The sequence below is a fragment of the Euphorbia lathyris genome, chromosome 2 (genome assembly GCF_963576675.1).
Source record: "Euphorbia lathyris chromosome 2, ddEupLath1.1, whole genome shotgun sequence".
Taxonomy (NCBI): domain Eukaryota; kingdom Viridiplantae; phylum Streptophyta; class Magnoliopsida; order Malpighiales; family Euphorbiaceae; genus Euphorbia; species Euphorbia lathyris.
Window position 1 is genome coordinate 68,210,624 of NC_088911.1, and position 22,356 is coordinate 68,232,979.

A 22,356-nucleotide genomic window follows, 5' to 3' on the forward strand; every position below is an offset into this window, starting at 1 on the left:
TTTTATTTTATTTTTTTTTATGTTTTGAGGTTAAATAATAACTATTTTTTCTTTTCATTTGTGTAGGACTACCAATAAATGGTATAAAAATGATAAGCTCAGTGAGCCATTTGAAATGAGAGTTGAATCATTTGAAATGTATTGTTCCATAAGTTTGAGTTTTTATTATTATTTTGACTTTCATTCAGTTTAAGTTAATTTGAATATTTTTTTCCAGCACATTGATGTCTTTTTTTTATCAAATGATGAAGAATGAGGTTTACAATGACACTATCAAGTTGTTATTTATAATAACTGATATGGGATTTTATTAATTTCTCAATGGTTTGGTTGATGGTTGTCCAATCGAGAAACTGCGTATTGTTGATGTAGTATCTTATTACATGCATGCTCATGGTTGCTTTTGCTTCATGTTTTAATCTAGAGTTATGTGTAGCTTGAATTCTTATATAGAAGGAATTTTAGATCGTTTAGCTTAGTATACATTTGTATAGTGTTTGGTATTTTAGGAATGTTTCTTTTGATTTTCTAGTATTCTCCAAATAATTCGTGTGTTTGCCATTTTAGGAATAAAAATGCTATTTTCTGATGTTTAGATGAATTTTCCAAATTTTATTTCAAAACTTCTCTTCTAACAATATTGGTAAACTATAACAAAAATTTATTTTATTTGCCCAATTTGCAAACACAATCGAGTGGTTTAAAAACTTGCAAACAAGGGTTTGCTGTTTTTGTTGTTTGCAATTAAAGGATTTGCGAGTCAATTTTTTTTTTGTCAAAAAATACTTATGATTTAGTTTACAAAGGCAATCCTTATATTTGAGGTAATTTGCAAAATCAAACTATTTAATTGCTCTAATCGCTTCCTTTTGGGATAAATAGTTACGATAACAATTTTTTTACGGAATGCCTGCAAACTACACAAAGCACATACTCACGTTTGCAAGTTTTAAAACTACGGGACTTGGTTTGCAAAAAAGTCAAATCACATATTTTTTTTCTTTTTGTACTTTACCCTAATAATAATATAGCTCCTAACTAGTTCATTCTCTATAAACCATCTCAAAGGTTTGATCTTTATACGGTTCTTCTTGATTAGGTCAAGAATTAGTTCAATGTTATATTTATTAAATTTAGATTTGTAAAAAAAAGTACCAAGGTTAGGACCTCTGAAATACTAGAACTATCCTCGTAAGATATCAATGAGAAGGTGAAAATAAAAAAATCTAAGACAAGTTTTCAACTTTAACTATTTTGATTTATTACTTTTGGGCAAAATGTTAAATGCTCACTTTATACTTTTAAGGTGTAAATTCCATAAAAGTCATTTTAACTTGGTTATTTTTTTTTATTTTGTTTTTGTATTTCATGCCTTTTTTTTTGAAATTGTAAATTCTAGGGGTGCAACACGACAGCTTATTAGAGGCCACCCATTTTAGTATTAATTTCATCCAGTTACGTTTAATTGTGAAATTCTAGGAGGTGTATGTATAATAGTGCTAGTATTGTCGCATGCAATTTTAGTTAGCTTATGTATTCATAATTTTTTTTAATAATCTAACCCCTGATTTACAAATCTATAGGTGTAATAGGACATAAAACTTTTTTTAATAACATAACATATAAAAGGTGTGATGAATAATACATTATAATTGTATTTTTACTAGGTCTAAAGTTGGTATGAGAAATATTAGGGACGAGAAAAGTCTAGACATTAGCTAAGGAGTGTGAAGGGACATAATAGATAAAATTTTATAACAATACGATATATACAGAGTGTGATTAATGAAACATTTATAATAATTATTTCTATTAGAGTTGGAATTAGTATGAAAACTACGATAGAGATTAAAAAAACCTAGCCATCGGTTAGGGAGTATGATGAATAAAACAATATAATAGATGTTCTTTCCAAATATAAAGTTAATATAAGAACTACTATAGAGTGGAGGGACTAGTGACCATTTGGGCTAATCACTAGTCGGTGTGTATGTAGGCTCCTCACATCTCTAATGGTTGCACCATGTTATTATATATGATGAAGTATTATCTTTGTACTTTGTTTTTATATATCAATTGTTTAATTTTGTGTCATGTCTATGTAATTTGTTGTTATGTGTTGATCATGCATTTTTTCATATGTATTATATGTTATTAATCTTATTTTTCCAATATGAGACTTTTTAGTTAACTTCGAATATGTTATCCTTACATATATTGTGAATTTTAATATTTAGATGGTTTAAGTGCCACACGCGCCTAAACAAGTTGGCTCCATTACATTACATTGTTATAAAGTAATGGTAACTTATGTATATGCCCCTTGAAATTTAAACTTACTTTCATTATGAGCCATTAACTTCAAAGCTTAACATTATGGCCCTTGAACTTTACACTTTACTAATATAATGACCATTTTTTTTACCGTTGACCAAGTCAAAATGACGGATAACGAATAGAAAAGTCAAAGAATTAAAGTTGTTTAGAACCACATCTCTCATTCGACCACTATTTTTAATTTTCCAACTCAGCTTTTTTGAAACTTTCTCTCTCTAAACAACCACTTTTTCTCTCTTAACCAAACAATACTTAAATAACCTCAAAACCAAAAATTTCAAGAATTAAAGTTTCTTAAAATATCATTTCCATTAGCTCTACAATGAAGAGTTGCCTACTATTAGAGTGTTCATTTGGATCAACGTTAAATATGGCTTTTATTTTAGTAAAGTACAAAGTTTATGGGTCATAATATTCAATTTTGAAGTTTAGATACCTTAAAGAAAGTAAGAGAAAAGTTCATAGGCCACGAGATTAATTTACCCTATAAATTTATGTAATAGTAAGGGGTAACTAGTAGGAATAAGAGCTTAATATGCATTAGATAGCCACTGATATAGGTGGTAACTAGTCACACCTCCTATAGTAATTACAAGGTGTGGTCCCTATTGCCACATCAGTAGAGTTGCAATCACTTTCATATACATTTCATTATTGTAATTGCTTTACAATCACGACACTTAATTTTTGGAATCCAATTTTAATATAAAATATTTATTATTATTTTTTGTAGGGCTAAAATATTTATTATTAATAAATCAAAAGTTTTTTAATCTATTACATAATAATTAATTTTCATTAGATTAATTAATATTTAAATTAATAAATTTTATAAAAAAAATAATTATAAAAATCAAAGGAAACACAACATTTCATTTATGAAAATAAACTACATAAAAAACTTACAATAAATCTAAAATAAAGATTATTGTTATTATATTATTATGTAGTGTTTTATTATTATGTAATGTATTTCATTATTGTATTGTTCGTGTCTCAAATGAATTAATTAAATCAATTATATTTTAATTATATAATATTTATATTTAGAATATTTAACTTAATTAAGAGACTCAATAATGTTTATTTTAAGATAAAAAAAATAATTATATATTATTTTTGATAAAAATAATTATATATTTATTGTGAGAAAAATTGAAAATAAATTTTTTAAGTAATTAGTATTTAATATTAATTAATTAAAAGAAAATTTTAATTATTAAGTAAATTACACACATTAATTGATCTTAAATATATTATTTATTTATTTTATTTATATTTATTAAAAATTAATAAAATGGACTGACACTAATTTTTTCATTTTAAGTAATTTTATTCAGCAAACGAATAGAGAAAATTGCTTAAATAAAATACTAGGTATGAATTCCCTTTTATTAATTTTTAATTTATTAATAAGGAATATTTTACATTAAAATATTGATTTATTCACACAAAATAAAAGTGATGTCAATTAAAAAATAATTACAAGGATGAAATATATTTGAAAATGTGATTGAAATTCTAGTGATTTTGCAGTAGGGGTCGCAATATGGTGATCTTAGAATTAATAAGATGAAATAGTAAAAGTTGTATATGTACCTATTTTTCCATTGTGTTTTAGTTTCTTTTCGTCGATGCTGATTTAATGAAATGACTGGGACAGGTCTCCCAAGAAAAGGGGTAATCTGAGTTTCCACCCCCAAACAATCTTCATTCTCTTCCCAGTCCAATATAGGCAACATATGTACATGCTCCATAGTTGCATTCCAATGACAAACTGTTTCATAACTTCCACACTTAAATAGTTTCAACACTCTATTATTTCCACATTCCCAAACCCAACTATTGTCCTTTTTTACTATCACAAACTTGTACTCAATATATTCTCCCCCTATTAACTCCACATTGCACACCCATCCCGATTTCGTCCAATTCATCGGCACCATCTTCTTCCACTCACCCAATTCTCTTGTAGACCCTAAAAGTACAACATGCTCTCCAAATTCAACTTGGTGATTTAGACGAACACTTAGTCGCACCTTTCCTTCTCTTGATTTTAATTTTTTCATCTTTTTATCTTCTCCCCTGCCATAAAAGCATTTATATATCACTATCTTTTCACTTATATTATTTTGACAAGTTAAAGCTTAAATTACTGAGATATTCAAATTAAAGATTGTTTACTAAACATAGAAATAATTCTGAAGAATGATAGGGATGTTAATGCTTGTGTTGGTGAAAGCGAGTGAAATAAGGTCAATGATGTGTTAGTTGATAGTCGATTGGACTAAATGTGTAATTAGTCAATAGTTAGTTTCAACTTATTGTTCACGTGTACAAATGAGGAAGTGAGCGGGAATGCTTGTTAGATTGGTTAGAGAGTTAGTTAGAAGAATGTCAAACATCTTATCAAGATGAATGTATAAATATAATGTATATACTTCATGATTTATTAAGATGAATAACTGGGATGGGTCGAATGGGTTGGTTAAGGGCCTCTAGCATCTCGCTTCTAGTCTTCAGAATTGGAACTCTAGCACTTTTGGTAATATCTTCTATAGAAAGAAAAGGCTTATGGCTCGTCTTGATGGTGTTCAAAAAAGGTTATGTCAGGTTAATGAGGGAGGCCTATTTAAACTGGAAAGACGATTGTCTAATGAGTTGTCGACGGTTCTTCTACAGGAGGAACTTCTTTGGTTCCAGAAATCCCGTGTTCAAAGGATTAAATGTGGTGATCAGAACTCCAGGTTTTTTCATACTTCGACCTTGATCCGTAGGAGGAGAAATCGCATTGATGGCCTTCAAGATATTGGGGGTGAGTGGATTTGGGATGATAGTCGTCTGAAGCAGCTAGCAGTTAGCTATTTTCAGGGGGTGTACACGGATGACGTGAGGGGTAGACCAAAGCTCAGGACTTGTCAGAGTTTTTCGAATTGGAACGCTACGGCCATTGATGGTCCGAATAGGTTGTTTTCTACTGAGGATGTCAAGAGAACAATTTTTGCTATGCCCCTTTTAAAGCGCCTGGTAAAGATGGGTTCCAGGCTTTTATCTACCAGAAGTTCTGGGACATCCTTGGGCCCACTGCTTGCACTTGTGCTCTGAAGGCGCTCAATTCGGGAGTTTTGGAGGAGGGTTTGAACACAACCCTGATTACCCTTATTCCTAAAGTGGCCAATCCTGTTAACCTGGCCCAATTCTGGCCCATTAGCTTGTATAACGTGCTGTATAAGGCTATCACTAAATGCTTAGTTCTGAGATTAAAAGAACACCTCCAGTATCTTATTGGTCCGTGTCAGAGTAGTTTTGTTCCGGGTAGGCAGATTTCTGATAATGTTATTCTTATGCAAGAGGTTGTGCATTCCCTTAAACGAAGATCAGGTAGAACGGGAGTCATGATCCTTAAGCTTGATCTGGAGAAAGCTTATGACCACATTAATTAGGATTTCCTCCGTGATACGCTGGTGCTTCTTAATATTCCTCCTCATTGGGTGGACTTGATTATGACTTGTGTTTCCACTCCATGTATGTCAGTTCTGTGGAATGGAGAAGAGTCTCAAGAGTTCAGCCCGAACCGTGGTCTTCGTCAAGGGGATCTTCTGTCCCTTTATTTGTTTGTGCTTTGTATTGAGCGGCTGAGCCATCTTATTGGTGATTCCATTGGGAATGGGAGCTGGAAGCCCATACATGTGTCTAGAAGAGGTCCTAAGCTCTCTCATTTGATGTTTGCTGATGATATCGTACTGATGGCGCAGGCGTCGGTAGATCAGGCCATCATGATGAAAGGCGTCCTGGACAGTTTTTGTTTTGCTTCAGGGCAGTGTGTTAGCTTCTCCAAATCGAGGGTCTCCTTCTCCTCTAATGTTCCGGAGTGGGTTGCTTCTAGGATTTGCACGGTGTTGCAAGTGGCACCGACTACGAACCTGGGTAAGTATCTGGGAGTGTTTCTCTTCCATAAACAAGTGGATCGTAGTGACTTTAAGCATGTAGTGGATAGAGTGCAGAACATGCTGAATGGGTGGAAAAGTCATTGCATATCCCTTGCTGGTAGAACCACCCTGATTCGCTTTGTTGCCTCCTCTATTCCTTCTTACATTATGTAGAGGACGATTATGCTGATAAATGTGTGTCGCCTTTTGGATCGTTTGAATCGTCAATTTTTATGGGGTAGTGTGGGTAGCCGACGTAAAATTCACCTTGTTCGATGGGACATTGTGTGTCGGCCAAGATGTTGGGGTGGCCTGGGAATTCGCCCCAAGCGGGAGTTTAATTTGGCTATGGTGGCGAAGCTTGGTTGGAGGTTAATCACTGAAGATTCGACCCTTTGGGTTCAAGTTTTGAGGAACAAGTATATGAGAGGTACGTCTGATCTTAAGGAGATTCGTGCTAAGAAAAATTCTAGTCATGTTTGGAAGAGCATTGTGCAGGGTTCAGTTTTATTGAATCATAGGCTTGAAAGGATCGTCGGGAATGGTACTTCAACGAAATTCTAGACTGATAGATGAGTGGGGGATAGCACTCTTGAGGAAAATTGTATTTCAGTGATTCCTGAGACTGTTGGAGGTAGATCTATAGCTTCCTATTGGAGGAGGGAAAGGGGCTGGGATTGGGAGATGCTTCATGGTCTGATTCCAAGCTCTACTTTGCTTCATCTGGCATCAATGGTCGTTTTTCCTGGCGACGAGCAGCAAGATTCCTGGAGGTGGCGGCTCACTAGTTCAGGTATGTTTAGCGTCAAATCTGTGTTTAGTTTAACCCAAGTCCAAGGGAGGGATTTGATGCATACTAAGAATTGGAAGATGATTTGGAATTTGCAAATCCCGGAGAGATTGAAATACTTTATTTGGTTACTAATGTATGAAGCTGTTTTGGTTAATACGGTTCGGATGGCGAGACATCTGAGCGAGTCTGATGTGTGCTTAGCGTGCGGTTTGTCGGAGTCATTATTGCACGTTTTGAGGGACTACAGTGAGGCTGTGGGGCTTTGGCGGATCTTGATACCTGTTGCAGATTGGATTGAGTTTTGCTGTGCCGATCTTAGTTCTTGGCTGTTAGCTGGTCTCAGTAAAAAGGGGAACTAGTGTGTTATAGGCTGGAGTACCGTGTTTGTCTACACCATCTGGTGGCTGTGGCGGTGGAGATGCTCGGCGGTGTTCGATCCGGATACTGCTGTTTGTCGAAATAAGCTGGAATTTGTATATGGTAAAGCTGGGGAATGTCAAAAAGCCTTTTTAGATGAGCATCGCATGAGAAATAGAAGTAGAAGGATTGTCATGGTTAGTTGGAAGCCCCCGTCGAAGGGCTGGATCAAGGTGAATAGTGATGGCGCTTGTAAGGGAGCCCCGGGTCCGGCGGCTGCAGGGGGCATTGCTCGGAATGACAATGGAGTTTGGGTAGGAGGGTTCGCTGTTAACTTAGGTATTTGCAGTGCTGTGCTTGCGGAGCTACGGGGTCTGTACTTCGGGTTGAAGTTTGCTTGGGATAGACATTTCCGTAGAGTTGTATTCGAAATGGACTCGCTTGTGGTTGTGGATTTGGTGAAGAATGGTAAGGATCATAGGCATAGGTTCTTTTGGCTGATTGATGAGTGTCAAAGATTGTTGAGACATGATTGGGAAGAGGTTAATCGTGCCGCGGATTGGATGGCGAATTACGCAGGAAGTTTACCACTAGGTCTTCACGAGTGTGAGGTGCCCCTGCAGGCATACTGGATATCTTATTTTCCGATATTTGTGGTACTTGTGTTCCTAGGATGACTAGTATCACATAGCTTGTTTTTTGTTGTGCTCCGGGGTTTCGTCCCCTCCATTAAGATAAAAAAAAAAATTAAGATGAATAAAAATACTGCTATCAATTTCTAAGATTCTTTGCAATTCTTCATGGTATCAGATCTTAATGGATGATCCATCAATGCTTCTCTATTAAACTGATATTTTGTACAAAGAAAAAAAAATGTCAAGAAAAGATAAAACATATGCAAAAGCAATGTAAGCACACAATGAATATATTGATTCAAGTAAAGACGGGGAGGAGAATTGCGATACTCACAATTACAATTACAATAGAAATATACAGAATCCATCTGGACCTAGAAGTTATATGGATGAACAATCTTTAGGAATTAAAGGTATGAATAACAATTATAATTTGACTAATACTAATTATCATTGGTTAATACTCGTGGGTACGGTCTTGAATGGTAAAAGTTACATTCCATGACGAAGATCAATGATGTTAGCTTTGAGTGAAAAGCATAAAACCAATGCTGCGCTTAAGGAAGGATAGCAAAAAATATGTTAATTATGAGAAATACATAAAGTGGATCGAGACTAATGAGCTTGTGTATTCTTGGATTATTAATGCATTAACTAGAGAATTAGCAAATGTTTTCTTATTTTCAGCTCCATTTAGAGATCTATGGAAGGAGTTAGAACATGGATATGGAGAGAGCAAAGAACCTTTAATTTTTCAATTGCATTGACAAATATGTGCTTTGAGTCAAGGAAGCCTAACACTAGGTGAGTTTTTCAACAAGATTAAGCGAAAATGGGATGAATATGTTGTGATTAAAAACATGTAGTTACTTGCAAGTGTGGTGAGTCAAGAAAATTAGCTCAAGATCATATACAAGAGGAACAATTGTTGCAGTTTTTTCATGGTTAAATTCTGATTTTGATCATGTTCATGACCAAATTTTACTAATGGATCTTTTCCATCAGTAATTAGTCAATAGTCAGTCTCAACTGATTGTACATGTGTACAAGTGAGGAAATGAGTGGGAGTTCTTATTAAATTGGTTAGAGAGTAGGTTAGAAAAATGTCACAACATCTTGTAAATATGAATGTATAAATACGGTATATATATTTCACTATTGATTAAGATGAATAAAAATATTGTTAATCATTTCTAAGTTTTTCTACAATTTCTTCAATGACTTAATATTTAGATTAAAGTTGGAACTTTTATGATTAACTGATAACTGAATTTTTTTACTAAACGCCCTCCGTACATATGATGTGGTGTGTTGAGCTAATAATTTGATGTCACGTAACATTTAAAATATTAACGGTGTGTAATTAATTAATTATATATTTTTTGTTAATTATTTATATAAACTCATGGGCCTAAAATATCAGCCCTAATTCTAAAAATAAACTCTAGACCTTAAATTATAAAGCCTAAATACTAAAATATATGATGTAACATGAAATTATTAATCCGACACATGGATGATGTAGTACGCCAAACATATAGTAAAACCTAACCTATTAGTTAAAAGACATCAATATATTTTATTTAACATATTAAAAATGCAAGATACATGATTGAATTTTATTCTTATTGGTGGAGACCTGAAATGGAATGGTGGATAACAAATTTAGAGATTTCTAAGATAGCTTCGTTATTGGAAGATTGGGGAATAAATTTTGTGTTCTTTTGTAAGTAATTATCAACTACTCTTTCATGATTTCAGTAAATATACATATATTGCAAGATATTTAGAAACTTTAGTCCTCAATTTGAATTTTTAGTGTTTTAAATTGAAGATTTTTATGAATTGAGTTTACATTAAAGTGTATTTATATGTATATAGATATATTAAAGGATACTTTAATATTTATTCACTCAATTTGAAATTATAAGGTTTTCCATTGAAGTTGTGAATTTCGAGGTTTTCATTGATTCTTTATTTATGAAATAAAGTTTAACTGATGGTTGATGCATATTTACGAAATTTCAATCGGTATTTAATTAGTATATATATTGAACTTGTTTGTTGATGAATTGTTGTTTGTTTATGATGTAGGTTCATTTATTTGTCGGAAACTATTGTGTATTGAAAATATTTGGGTAAGAAATTTATTTTATTGGAAAATAAAATATTTTCTGATGTTTGGCTAAAATACCGGAAAAAAGAAAAAAGTGGTGGGTGATTGTTACTTTCAAAATTGTAAGAAGAAATGTGGTAGGGTTCCAAAAGGCTTAGGAAAATGTTTTACTCTTTTCAAAAGGGTAAAATATTTTCTTCATTTTCTTCATATATTTTTCTGTTGACTAACCTAAAAGTTTATGTTGACTTATGTTTCTAAGCAAACAAATACCGAAAAATCAGGAGACTATTTTCCTGTATATAATATTTTCCGACAAACAAACTGTGCCTTAGTAGTTTAGAAGTTAATTAAAAAAATATATTCAAAAAGTTAGTGTTTATATGATTTGGATTGAAACCCTGAAATGATTATGATGAGTTGTGATATCTTGAAAAGACAGATAAAATGGTTTTATACATCTAGGATTGACCAAGTAGTTAAAAGACCGTGAATGAAAAATATATTCATTGTGCACAATTGAAATCCTGACAAGTGACATAAAAATTAAGACCATATTGAAAGACAAAGAAAGAAATATCTTAATTATCAATATTGTTATGATAAATTACAAGGGTGAAATTAGAGGATGAAAGAAAAATTTGTGTTAAAATTTTAAATATATGTGGATGTGGACTTGTATTTATGTATTTTAATACAGTATTTTATGCTTTGGGCAATGTTTTGTTTATTTGATAATAAATATATTTAATTACAAACTTATGATTTTCTATTGCAGGTTTTGGTAAATGTAGCATTTGAATATTTGATTATGATTTGATTGATAAAATGTTTATTTGTAAGTTTACGAAGTTATATAGAATTTTTATAAACAATTATTTATATTTATAGCTAATTTAAATATAGTTGTCATTACTTACTGAGATTTTTGGTACCCGTGTAATGAAGGAAGAGGTAATAGATGTAGAGGCTCTGCTGTTGCATTCCAATGACAATTGATTTGGTAATTCCCAGAGTAAAATAGTTTCAAGACTCTGTTATTTCCCGATTCCCAAAACAAGGTATTATCATTTCTCACTATCACAAACTTATACTCAACATATTCGCCCACTGTCAACTCCAACTCACACACCCATCCTAATTCAGTCCAATTCATCATCACCATCTTCTTCCATTCACCCATTTCTTTTGTAGACCCTAAAATCACAACACGTTCTCCATATTCAACTTGCTCATCTACTCTTATCCTTACCCGCACCTTTCCCGCTCTTGGTCTTGACTTTACTTTCATCTTCTCCTCTTCCTCCCTGCCACTTTTAACATAATATGTAATACTTTCATTTTATAATCTTCAAAATTCTAACATTATGTAATACAAACAAATCAATTTAATTCATTAATTATTGTAACTCGGTGTATAAATAGTTTGTGTTTACTAAATGTAATTTTATATTTTAAAAGACAACTTCTCATCCATTATATTAAAATAACAATATTTAAATCTCCATATATTTAGATTAGAAATGTTATGAACAAAATTATACTATATATATTGGGAGAATAAATCTATATTAATTTCTAAGGTTGTAAAAGACGTTAGGCGCTAGTCGGACGGATAGGGTGCTTACTGATTAATCGGGGATTAATCGGAGATTAAATACAATATTATATAAGTACAATTAATATATGAATTATACTATGTAAAAATAATAATATAAAATATTTAGGATAGAAAAACATACATATTTTAATATTATTTACATTAATGTCCTTAGAAAAATAACAAATAAATCAATAAAATAACATTTATAACAAAATGTGTAAAATAAAATAAAATTAATATTCTTAAAAATAAATTTAATACTTTAAGGTTTTTTTTGTTATTTAATATTTCTTCTTAAAATTAAAAAAATTGACATAAATTTAAGGAGCAATTTTCAAAAAGGCCACCTGGAACCGCCTAGGAGCCGCCTAGACCCACCTAGAATCGCCTGAGACTGCCTAGGAAGCCTAAAATCGATCAACCGATTTATGCCGCCCGATTAGTGGAAATCGGGACGGTGTTCTAAAAATCCCCACCTAGACGGCCGTCTTGGCCGATTTTTAGAACACTATTAATTTCAACAAAAATGATAGAAACAAATTTAGACATTATTCTTATTATTTGGCTGAATCTGCTGTTGTTTAAATGATTTACCATTTATTTTCTTAGCTTGATTAGTTTTTAGGGTTAATTACAAATAACTACCATGTGGTTTCGCCGATTTGCAGACTGGTACCCGTGGTATTTTTTTTTGCAAACGCAATTTTGTGGTTTGCAAACTTTTGCATTTGAGTTCACTTTATCAGAATTTGGTTGATAACGACCTCGAAATGAAAATTTTCAAGAGTTAAATATTATTTTAAGCAACTTTAATTCTTCAACTTTTTAGGTTTAAGGTCATTTAGGTGTTATTTTTTTATGAGAGAGAAAGATAATGTTTAGAGAGAAAAACTCCAAAAATGATGATTTTAAAAAATAAAAAATATGGTTCCATAGTAAATATTGTACTAAACAACTGTAATTCTTGAAAATTTTCATTTTGAGGTCATTATCGGCCAAATTTGGCAAAGTAAAAAAATATGTAAAATTTTGCAACCACAAGATTGTGTTTGCATAAACGAATACCACAGGTACCAGTCTGTAAATTGGCCAAACCACATGATAGTTATTTGTAATTAACCCTAGTTTTTATCATACAAAATTGAATTTTATATATTTTACCATCTTTTTTCTTATATTTGAAACACAAAATACGTGAAAGTGATAAATTTAAATCTCGTGAGTAGCATATTGGAGTCAATTGCATGTGTAAATGCATGAGAGTCGGTGACCAAGACGAATTTTTATTTATTTATTTAGTAATGTGGTATAGCACATATTTATCCATATATCAAATTAATAATTTAATATTACTTTTATACATTATTAATAAAAATGTTCTTAATAATTAATTATTGATGTATTAAATTATTTCTTACGTGATACTAAATTATTTAAGGGATAAGTACAAAAAAAATCCATGTGGTTTATCTATTTTGCAAACGCGAACCTGTGGTTTTTTTTTTACAAACAGAGATATGTGTTAAACGCCGTTAGCAAACAGAGGCCAAATTGACTAACGGTGTTAAAACTCAAAGAGAAAAGAGTTAATTTGGTCCTCATATTTATTTATTTCATAAATTAACTCCTTTAATTATCTAATTATCACAAATAAACCTCAAAATCAAAAATAAAAATAAAAAATACCATCTTCTCCATATCTTTTTAATTTTTTAATTTTCCTTCTTCTTTCTCTCTCTTCTCTCTCTCCGCTCTGTTAATTTCTCCCTTTAAAATCAATCGATTGAAGCTCCTCCTCATTTCTTCTTCTTCTTCTTATTCTTCTTCTTCTTCTTCCTCCTCCTCTCTTCTTCCTTTTTTAAAAAAATTTTGAAATTCCCAAACGTTCACGTCTGGAAATTCTAGACGTTCTTCAACGTTTTGAAATTCCAGACGTCCAAATGGAAAATTTTCAGAATTCTGGAAATTTCCATTTGGAAAATTCCAGACGTTCACGTTTGGAATTTCCAGACGTGAACGTTTGGGAATTTCAGAATTTGTTTTTTAAAAAAAAGAAGAAAGGAGAAGAGAGGAGGAAGAAGAAATGAGAAGAGAGGGGGAAGAAGAAGAAGAAATGAGGAGGTGAGCTTCAATCGATTGATTTTAGAGGGAGAAATTAACAGAGTGGAGAGAGAGAAGAGAGAGTAAGAAGAAGGAAAATAAAAAATTAAAAAGAGATGGAGAAGATGGTATTTTTTATTTTTATTTTTGATTTTGGGGTTTATTTGTGATAATTAGATAATTAGAGGGGTTAATTTATGAAATAAATAAATATAAGGACCAAATTAACTCTTTTCTCTTTGAATTTTAACACCGTTAGTCAATTTGGCCTATGTTTGCTAACGACGTTTAACACATACCTTTGTGGAAAAAAACCACAGGTTCGCGTTCGCAAAATAGATAAACCACATGTATTTTTTTTTTTTTGTACTTATCCTATTATTTAATTACTCCACAAATGATATAATTAACACACTATACATATAATAATAAAACTTATTTTAATAGAAGATAATTGACTCAAATATTCAAATGATATTGTATTTTTCCGATTTTGATGTTATACAATAGATAAAATTAGCGTAAAATTATGTGATCTACAAATATTAAAGATTTCTGTATGACATTTTTCAGAAGGGTTGGCAAAAAAAATACATCTAACATTAGCATCCAAGAGAAATTTTACTCCTAACGTTACAAATGAAACAATTATATGTACCCATAATGTTTACGAGTTTGGCAAATTTTACTCCTAACGTTTAAAAGTTGTGATAATTTTCATTCATTATTAACATATCACTTTATACAGCTATTAATCTCCGGATCTCTGCTCCACTCGAATGTCATATTACTCATTAGTAACAGATCAAAGACACAAGTATATAAGTGAAAAAAAGTTACTTTTGTTTAATCTTGTGTTCTGCACCAGAACAAAGATAGGTCTACATGTATTTTGTTCATTTGAGTACCCATATTTTATTTTAATTTCACATGGGTACACATATCAGTGATATGAAACTGATGAGTGATATAACATGACAGACATATGGAGTGGAAATAATGAGATTCATGACATAATAAAATATAATTGTAGTTAAAAGAAAAATTGGTCCAACTTGAAAACATTAGGGGTAAGTACATCATTTATGATGTTAGAAATAAAATTATTCTTGGCCGCCAATATTGGGGTATTTATTCACCTTATTATTTTTTTATAAAAATAAATTTGTTAATCAATATTATATAATCACACGATGCATGGCTCTTAGACTAATTTTTATAATAAATAACAAAATAATTAGACATACTTATCATTTATTATGATATGAAATAACAAAAAAGCCTTAAAAAAATATGACCTTATGTCAATTAAAAAAAATTAATCCAACTTAACTCAGGATATTCATAGGTTGAGTTGGTTTTTTTTAACAATCCTAAGGTACAATATTAGCTAAATTCATTAACAAATCCTAAAAAAATTATGTTCAAAATGTATGTAACATGTTATAAAGGATAAAAACATCAAGATGTGAATTGATTTCTTCTAAAGTTGAGTTTCAATTTAAATTAGTAATTTCAACAATTATTTACTAAATTAATGATTGAACTTTAATTGTTATACTAGAATTAATTACTTGTTTATTGAATAATGAAATTTGAATTATTAATTTTGTAATAAATAGTTAAGATGTATTAAACATAGCCTTTCAAAGTAAAGCATAATGTACGAGGATGGAAATCCGAAAGATATATACACGAATAATTTTATACATAACTAAAATCGACCATAATTAATGTAAACAAAAAACATAAAAGATGATTTCAGTCAGAAAGTAATGATTAAAAGAAAGCAAAAAAATGAGAGATGAAAAAGAGAAGAATACCAAGTTTGATGATGATGAGGGTAAACAGAGGAAACGGTGGTCCGAATCCTGGATGAATGATGGAGAAGAGGAAAAGAAATCCTAGGATATAAAAGAGGAGGATGTACCAATTTCAATTGGTTTCCTGGGAGCTTGATTTTTGGACAATGAATATTGGAATATTGTTGCCAAACACGCATAGAATCCATTTCTGCAATCAACAATTAATAACTACAAACTTAACCTTATACACAAAAACTTGAATGTGTTTTAGTTGTTTAATATATTTTTTCCTCTTTTTTGATTAATTACTTTTTTAGCTTTATTTATTTATTATTATTATTATCATTATTAGTTTATTATTTTCTATATATGTCCCATAATAATTCTTTCATATTTAAATATATCATTACATCCTACCAAAAAAAAATATATCATTACATGTTCTCAAAATCTAAATAAATATCTTTTGTTTTCAATTTGGACTTTGCTTTCTTTTTTTCTTTAATATATATGATGTATTAAACTAATTATTGATGTATTGAATCATTGGTTATATGACATTAAATTATTTATTTGGTCACAAATTATATAATTAACACATTTACATATAATAAAATTTCATTCAATAGAAAATAATTGGCTCATATATTAAAATGATATTACATTTTACAGATTTTGATTTTGTGTTATACAATAAATAAAATTGGCGTAACATTATGTGATCTATAACTATTGAAGTTTTCTACTTGATATTTTTTAGAAACATTAGAACAAAAGTACATCTAACATTAACAACCAATAGCAATTGTACCTCTAATATTACAAATAAACCAATTATAAATACCCATAATGTCTGTGAGTTGGGCTAATTTTTAGTCATTATTAACATATCACTCTATACAGTCATGAATCTCTCGATCTCTACTTCATCTGCATGTCATATTATTACTCATCAATAACATATCAAAGACACGAGTGATAACAAATACATGTATACATGTATTTTGTTCACGTGAGTACATATATTTTATTTTATTTTCATGTGGATACACATATATTTGATATGAAACTGATGAGTGATAACATGACAAACATGTGAGCTAGAAATAATGAGATTCATGATAACATAGAATATAATTATAGTAGAAGTGAAATTGGTCCAATGTGCAAACATTAGGGGTATAAGCATACAATTTATGATGTTAGAGATAAAATTATTCTTGCCATCAATATTAAAGTATTTTTTCACCTTTTCTTTTTTATAAAAACAAATTCGTTAACCAATACTATATAATCGCATGATGCACGCTATCTAACTAATTTTTATATTAAATAAAATAATAATACATAATTATCATTTATGATGAGATGAAATAACAAAAAAAGCCTTAAATAAAAAATGCCATTATGTAAATTAAAAAAAATCTAATCCAACTTAACTTAGGATATTCATGGGTTGTGTTAGTTTTTTTTAACAATCCTAATGTACAATACTAGTTAAATCATTAGTAAATCCTACAAAAAAATATGTTTAATATGTATGTAACATGATGAAAATGATAAAAACATCAAGATGTGGATTGAGTTCTTCTGAAGTTGAGTTTCATTTAAATTAGTAATTTCATCAATTATTTATTAAATTAATGATTGAACTTTAGTTGTTATTCTACAATCTAATTATTTGTTTATTGAATAATGAAATTTGAATCGTTAGTTTTGTAATAAATAGTTAAGATGTATTAAACATAGCCTCTCTTAAAGTAAAACATAATATAAGAGGATGGAAATCCGAAAGATATATACATAGATAATTTTGTACCTAACTAAAATCAATCATCAGTAATGTAAACACAAAACATAAAAGATGACGTTGGTCTGAAAGTAATGATTAAAATGAAGCAAAAAATGGACATATGAAAGGAGAAGAATACCAAATTTGATGAAGATGAAGGTAAACGGAGAAAATGGTAGTTTGAATCCTGGATGAATGGCAGGGAAGAGGAAAAGAAACCCTAGGGTAGAAAAGAGGAGGATATGCCAGTTTCAATTGGTTTCTAAGGATATTGATTTTTGGGCAATAAATATTGGAATATTGTTACCAAACTCACACATAATTTATTTATGCACTCAACAATTAATAACTGGAAATCTAATCTTATACACAACAACTTGAATGACTTTTAGTTGTTTAATAGATTATTTTCCTCTTTTTTCGTTAATTATTTTTTTAGCTTTTTATTATTATTATTATTATTATCACCATCATCATTATTAATTTATTATTTTCTATATATGTCCCATTATTATTTCTTTCATATTGAAATATATTATTACAATCTATCCAAATCTAAATAAATATCTTTTCTTTTCAATTTGAATTTTGCTTTCTTTTTCTTTAATATATGTGATGTATTAAATTAATTATTGATGTATTAAATTATTGGTTATGTGACATTAAATTATTTATTTGGTACACAAATGATATAATTAACACATTATACATATAATAAAATTTCTTATTTCTTTCAATAGAATATAATTGACTCTCATATTCAAATGATGTTGTATTCTTCAGATTTTGATTTTGTATTATACAATAGATAAGATGACATAAAATTATATGATCTACAACTATTGAAGATTTCTACTTAATATTTTTTAGAAGGTTTAGTACAAAAATACATCTAATATTAGCCACCAAGAGTAATTTTACCCCTAAAGTTATAAATAAAACAATTATATATACCCATAACGTTTGCAAGTTGGGCAAATTTTACCCCTAAGTTTAAAAGTTGGGCTAATTTTCAGTTACTATTAACAGATCACTTTATAGAGTTATGAATCTCTCGATCTCTACTCCACTCACATGTCATATTATTACTCATCAGTAATAAATCAAAGACGCGTGTGCACAAGTGAAAAAAAAGTTAATTTTTTTTATCTTGTGTTCTGCATCAAAACAAAGACATGTATACATGTATTTTGTTCAGGTGAGTACATATATTTTACTTTATCTTCACATGGGTACATGTATCTTTGATATGAAATTGATGAGTGATAATATGATAAACATGTGGACTGAAAATAGTGGGGTTTATGGTAACATAGAGTATAATTGTAGTCAGAAGTAAAATTGGTTCTGTCAAACCCGATCCAAAATAGAATCGGATATGACAGTGAGACATTACCACAGACGTGAACGAGTCGAAAGTAACATCTCACAATCAAATGTTAAGAATTACAAATCTTTTTTGAACTTAAAAACATTTTCTACATATACTTTTACATTTGTAAAAGGTCGAAAATCATTTTATAATTTCCAATTACGAATCATTTTCTCGTGCGTTTTACCAAAACGAGTTCGAAACATAGAAAATTACTCCAATTCTAACATGTTAACTTTTAATTTGTCTAATCTCACAAATTAACACCATAATTGGACATTCAAATCAAAATCCGACATACCACAACTTCTTTACCCTTTCAAAATTGGCAACTCGGGTGCCTAAACATTCATAAGCACAAAACAAACCTATATCTATATGTACAAAATGGTATGCAATACCCTAGAAGACGACTTGGACAATCGTGGTCGTATCCAATCCTCACCCTAGTATCGAACACTTCCCTTAGTACCTCGTACTTCTTCGCCTAAAAACATTAAAACATTTGAAAATATGAGACAAAAATCTCAGTAAGCAACTATCAACTATAGAAACTAGTTTCTACATAAAATAGCTATATGTATACATTTGTGAAAACATTTAACCAAACCAAACCTTAAACTTATTAACTTGTAAACAACATCCAATTAAAACAGAATTTTAATCAATAATCTCAAATCAAACTTAATCAAAATATAATGATTCTTATATAAACGTTTACTAAAACCAAAGTTTGAATCAAACTCAACATCATATCCATCACCAAGTATCCCCTCGTAAATCAATCCACAACACGCAAACATAATCGAGACGTCTCTTTAACCATGCCTAATCCCGTATTGGTCTTACCCAACACTTCGCTGCCAATACCCGACTAGGTCTTTAGACTGTGTACACAGGCCATGTTCCTCACTGAACATGGTCTTCAAATATCAAACCGCTCGTCCGGACTACTCTTGATGGATACAAACTTTACCCAAAATCCAACCAAACTTCAATTGTATACATTTTCTCATCAAATAGATCCAACTTTACTACAATCATCAATAAATCGAAATCCAACATTTACTGAACCAAAATAGCAATTGAACCCCTGAAGAAATCCAATTTAACACCAATTGACCAAAATATCATTAAAACCCTTAAAGGAATCCAATTGAATACTAATTGAACCAAAATAACATTAAAACCCTTAAAGAATTCCAATTGAATACTAATTGAACCAAAATAACATTAAAACTCTTAAAGAAATTCAAATCAACATCAATTGAACCCAAATAGCACCTAAACCCCTAAGAAAACCAATTCAACATCAATTGAACTAAATATCCATTAAGAAAACCAATTCAACATCAAGGTATGAATTAAAATAGTCCAAAATTACCATTGTGAACTCATTTCCTTCAAACTTGAACACAAACTCAAATCAACAACCAATACTCAAATCATTTCTAAGAAAACCCTTAGGAGACAAATTCATGAAAATTTATAGCTCAATATACATATATTTATACATGCAAACCAAAACTAGTTGATAGTTACTTACCTTAGCCTAAATTTGAGAACAACACCACCAAAACCCTAAATCTGTCCCAAATCTTCCTAGCCCGTATTCTTTGTACACTACTCCAAATCAAAATCCATCCAGTCAGAAGTTGCTTCTATGTGTCTAGAGTCTCCAGTTAAAATTTGAGGTGATTTGGACGGTTAGATCTCCGGCAACACCCAAAACGGTGGATCTGCCCTGTTTTTGGTGGTGGCTGAAAGTGGAGGAGAAAGGAGAGAAAATGGAGAAGAATTATATAGAAACTCAATGTTTATGATCTAAATGATCATAATTCACAAAATAAGGCTTTATATAGCCCACTATAATGATTGTAAAATATCCTTTTTAGTCCCCCAAAATCCAATTTCTTTTTAAAATTCACTCTAAACTTATAATCACTTCTAAAAATATGCAATTACCCTCTAAACTATACCCGTAACATCCAATTAATCGACTAATCCTAAAACGAATATAATATAACTTAGGTTTCGGGGTATAATAAATAAAAAATTAAGGACACGGACGTGACAATTCTCCCCACCTTAGAGAATTTCGTCCTCAGAATTTTACTTACCCGAAGAAGTGAACAAATGAGGGTATTGTTGTTTCATATCCGCTTCTCTTTCCCAGGTTGCTTCCTCCCGAGAATGTCTGTGCCACAATACTTTCACTAGTGGTACTGTTTTATTCCTTAACACTTTTTCCTCTCTAGCCAAGATTGCTACTGGTTCTTCTTTATAAGTCAAATCCTCTGAAAGTTCGATTGGTTGCTCCTAGATAATGTGATTTGGATCACTTCTATACCTCTGTAACATTGACACGTGAAGTACATCATGAATGTTTGAAAGATTCTGAGGCAACTTCAAACGATATGCAACAGGTCCAATTCTTTCCACAATTTCATACGGGCCAATGAATCTAGGGCTCAACTTTCATTTCTTGCCAAATCGGAGTAAACCCTTCCACGGTGATACTTTCAGAAATACTTTATCTCCCACACTGTACTCAATCGGTCTACGTTTCAAATCTGCATAAATCTTTTGTCTGTCTTGAGCTTCTTTCAGTTTCTGCTGGATAATTTGTACCTTTTCAGTCGTCAATTGCACTATCTCAGGCCCCAATAACTGTTTTTCACCCACTTCGGACCAACATAACGGAGTCCTACACCTTCTTCCATACAATGCCTCATAAGGTGCCATATCAATTCTAGACTGATAACTGTTATTATATGCAAACTCCATTAAAGGCAAATGCACATCCCAACTACTTTGGAGATTCAGAATACTAGCTCTTAACATATCCTCCAAAGTTTGAATTGTACGCTCACTTTGACCATCTGACTGTGGATGGAAGGCAGTACTAAAGTTTAATTTAGTTCCCAATGCATCTTGAAAACTAGGCCAAAATCTTGATGTAAAACAAGGATCCCTATCAGACACAATAGAAACTGGCACACCATGAAGTCTCACAATTTCTTTGACATACAATTGTGCCAACTTTTCTAAAGAGAAAGTTACCTTCACGGGTAGAAAATGGGATGATTTTGTCAATCTATCTACAATTACCCATATAGCATCATGACCATGTTGCGTACGAGGCAATCCACTAACAAAATCCATTGTAATGTGCTCCCACTTCCATTCTGGAATAAAAAGTGGTTGCAAAGTACCAGCAGGTCGTTGATGTTTGGCTTTGACTTGTTGGCAACTCAAACATCTGTTCACATATTCAGTTATTTCTCTTTTCATCCCTTTCCACCAAAAATGATCACGAAGGTTTCTGTACATCTTTGTACTCCCAGGGTGCATTGCATATGAGGAATCATGAGCTTCTTCTAATATCTCCTTCTTAATATCACTAATATTTGGAACACACATTCTATCTCCAAACATTAGCATGCCATCTATTGAAATCTTGTAATCAGTACACTTTCCTTGCACAACTTCACCTTTAATCCGCTCCAAGAACTCA

General features: G+C 31.0%; 1 protein-coding gene across 7 annotated transcripts in view; it reads right to left on the reverse strand.

Moving 5' to 3' along the window:
* The window catches only part of LOC136218530 (phosphoglucan, water dikinase, chloroplastic), a 66,249-nt gene extending 48,439 nt beyond the window's left edge, over nucleotides 1-17,810 (reverse strand). Inside the window, exons 1-4 of one of the 7 annotated variants that reach the window (XM_066005456.1) lie at nucleotides 17,607-17,810; nucleotides 15,694-15,883; nucleotides 11,088-11,474; nucleotides 3,937-4,422 (exon numbers count right to left, since the gene is read on the reverse strand). In XM_066005456.1, the coding sequence (XP_065861528.1) occupies nucleotides 3,937-4,422; nucleotides 11,088-11,474; nucleotides 15,694-15,881 (1,061 nt within the window). In that variant the 5' untranslated portion in view covers nucleotides 15,882-15,883; nucleotides 17,607-17,810. Of the gene's footprint in view, nucleotides 1-3,936; nucleotides 4,423-11,087; nucleotides 11,481-15,693; nucleotides 15,884-17,606 lie in introns of all 7 variants that reach the window. The other 6 variants (XM_066005455.1, XM_066005458.1, XM_066005457.1 and 3 more) reach the window with 6 other exon arrangements.
* Between the last annotated feature and the right edge of the window lie 4,546 nt (nucleotides 17,811-22,356).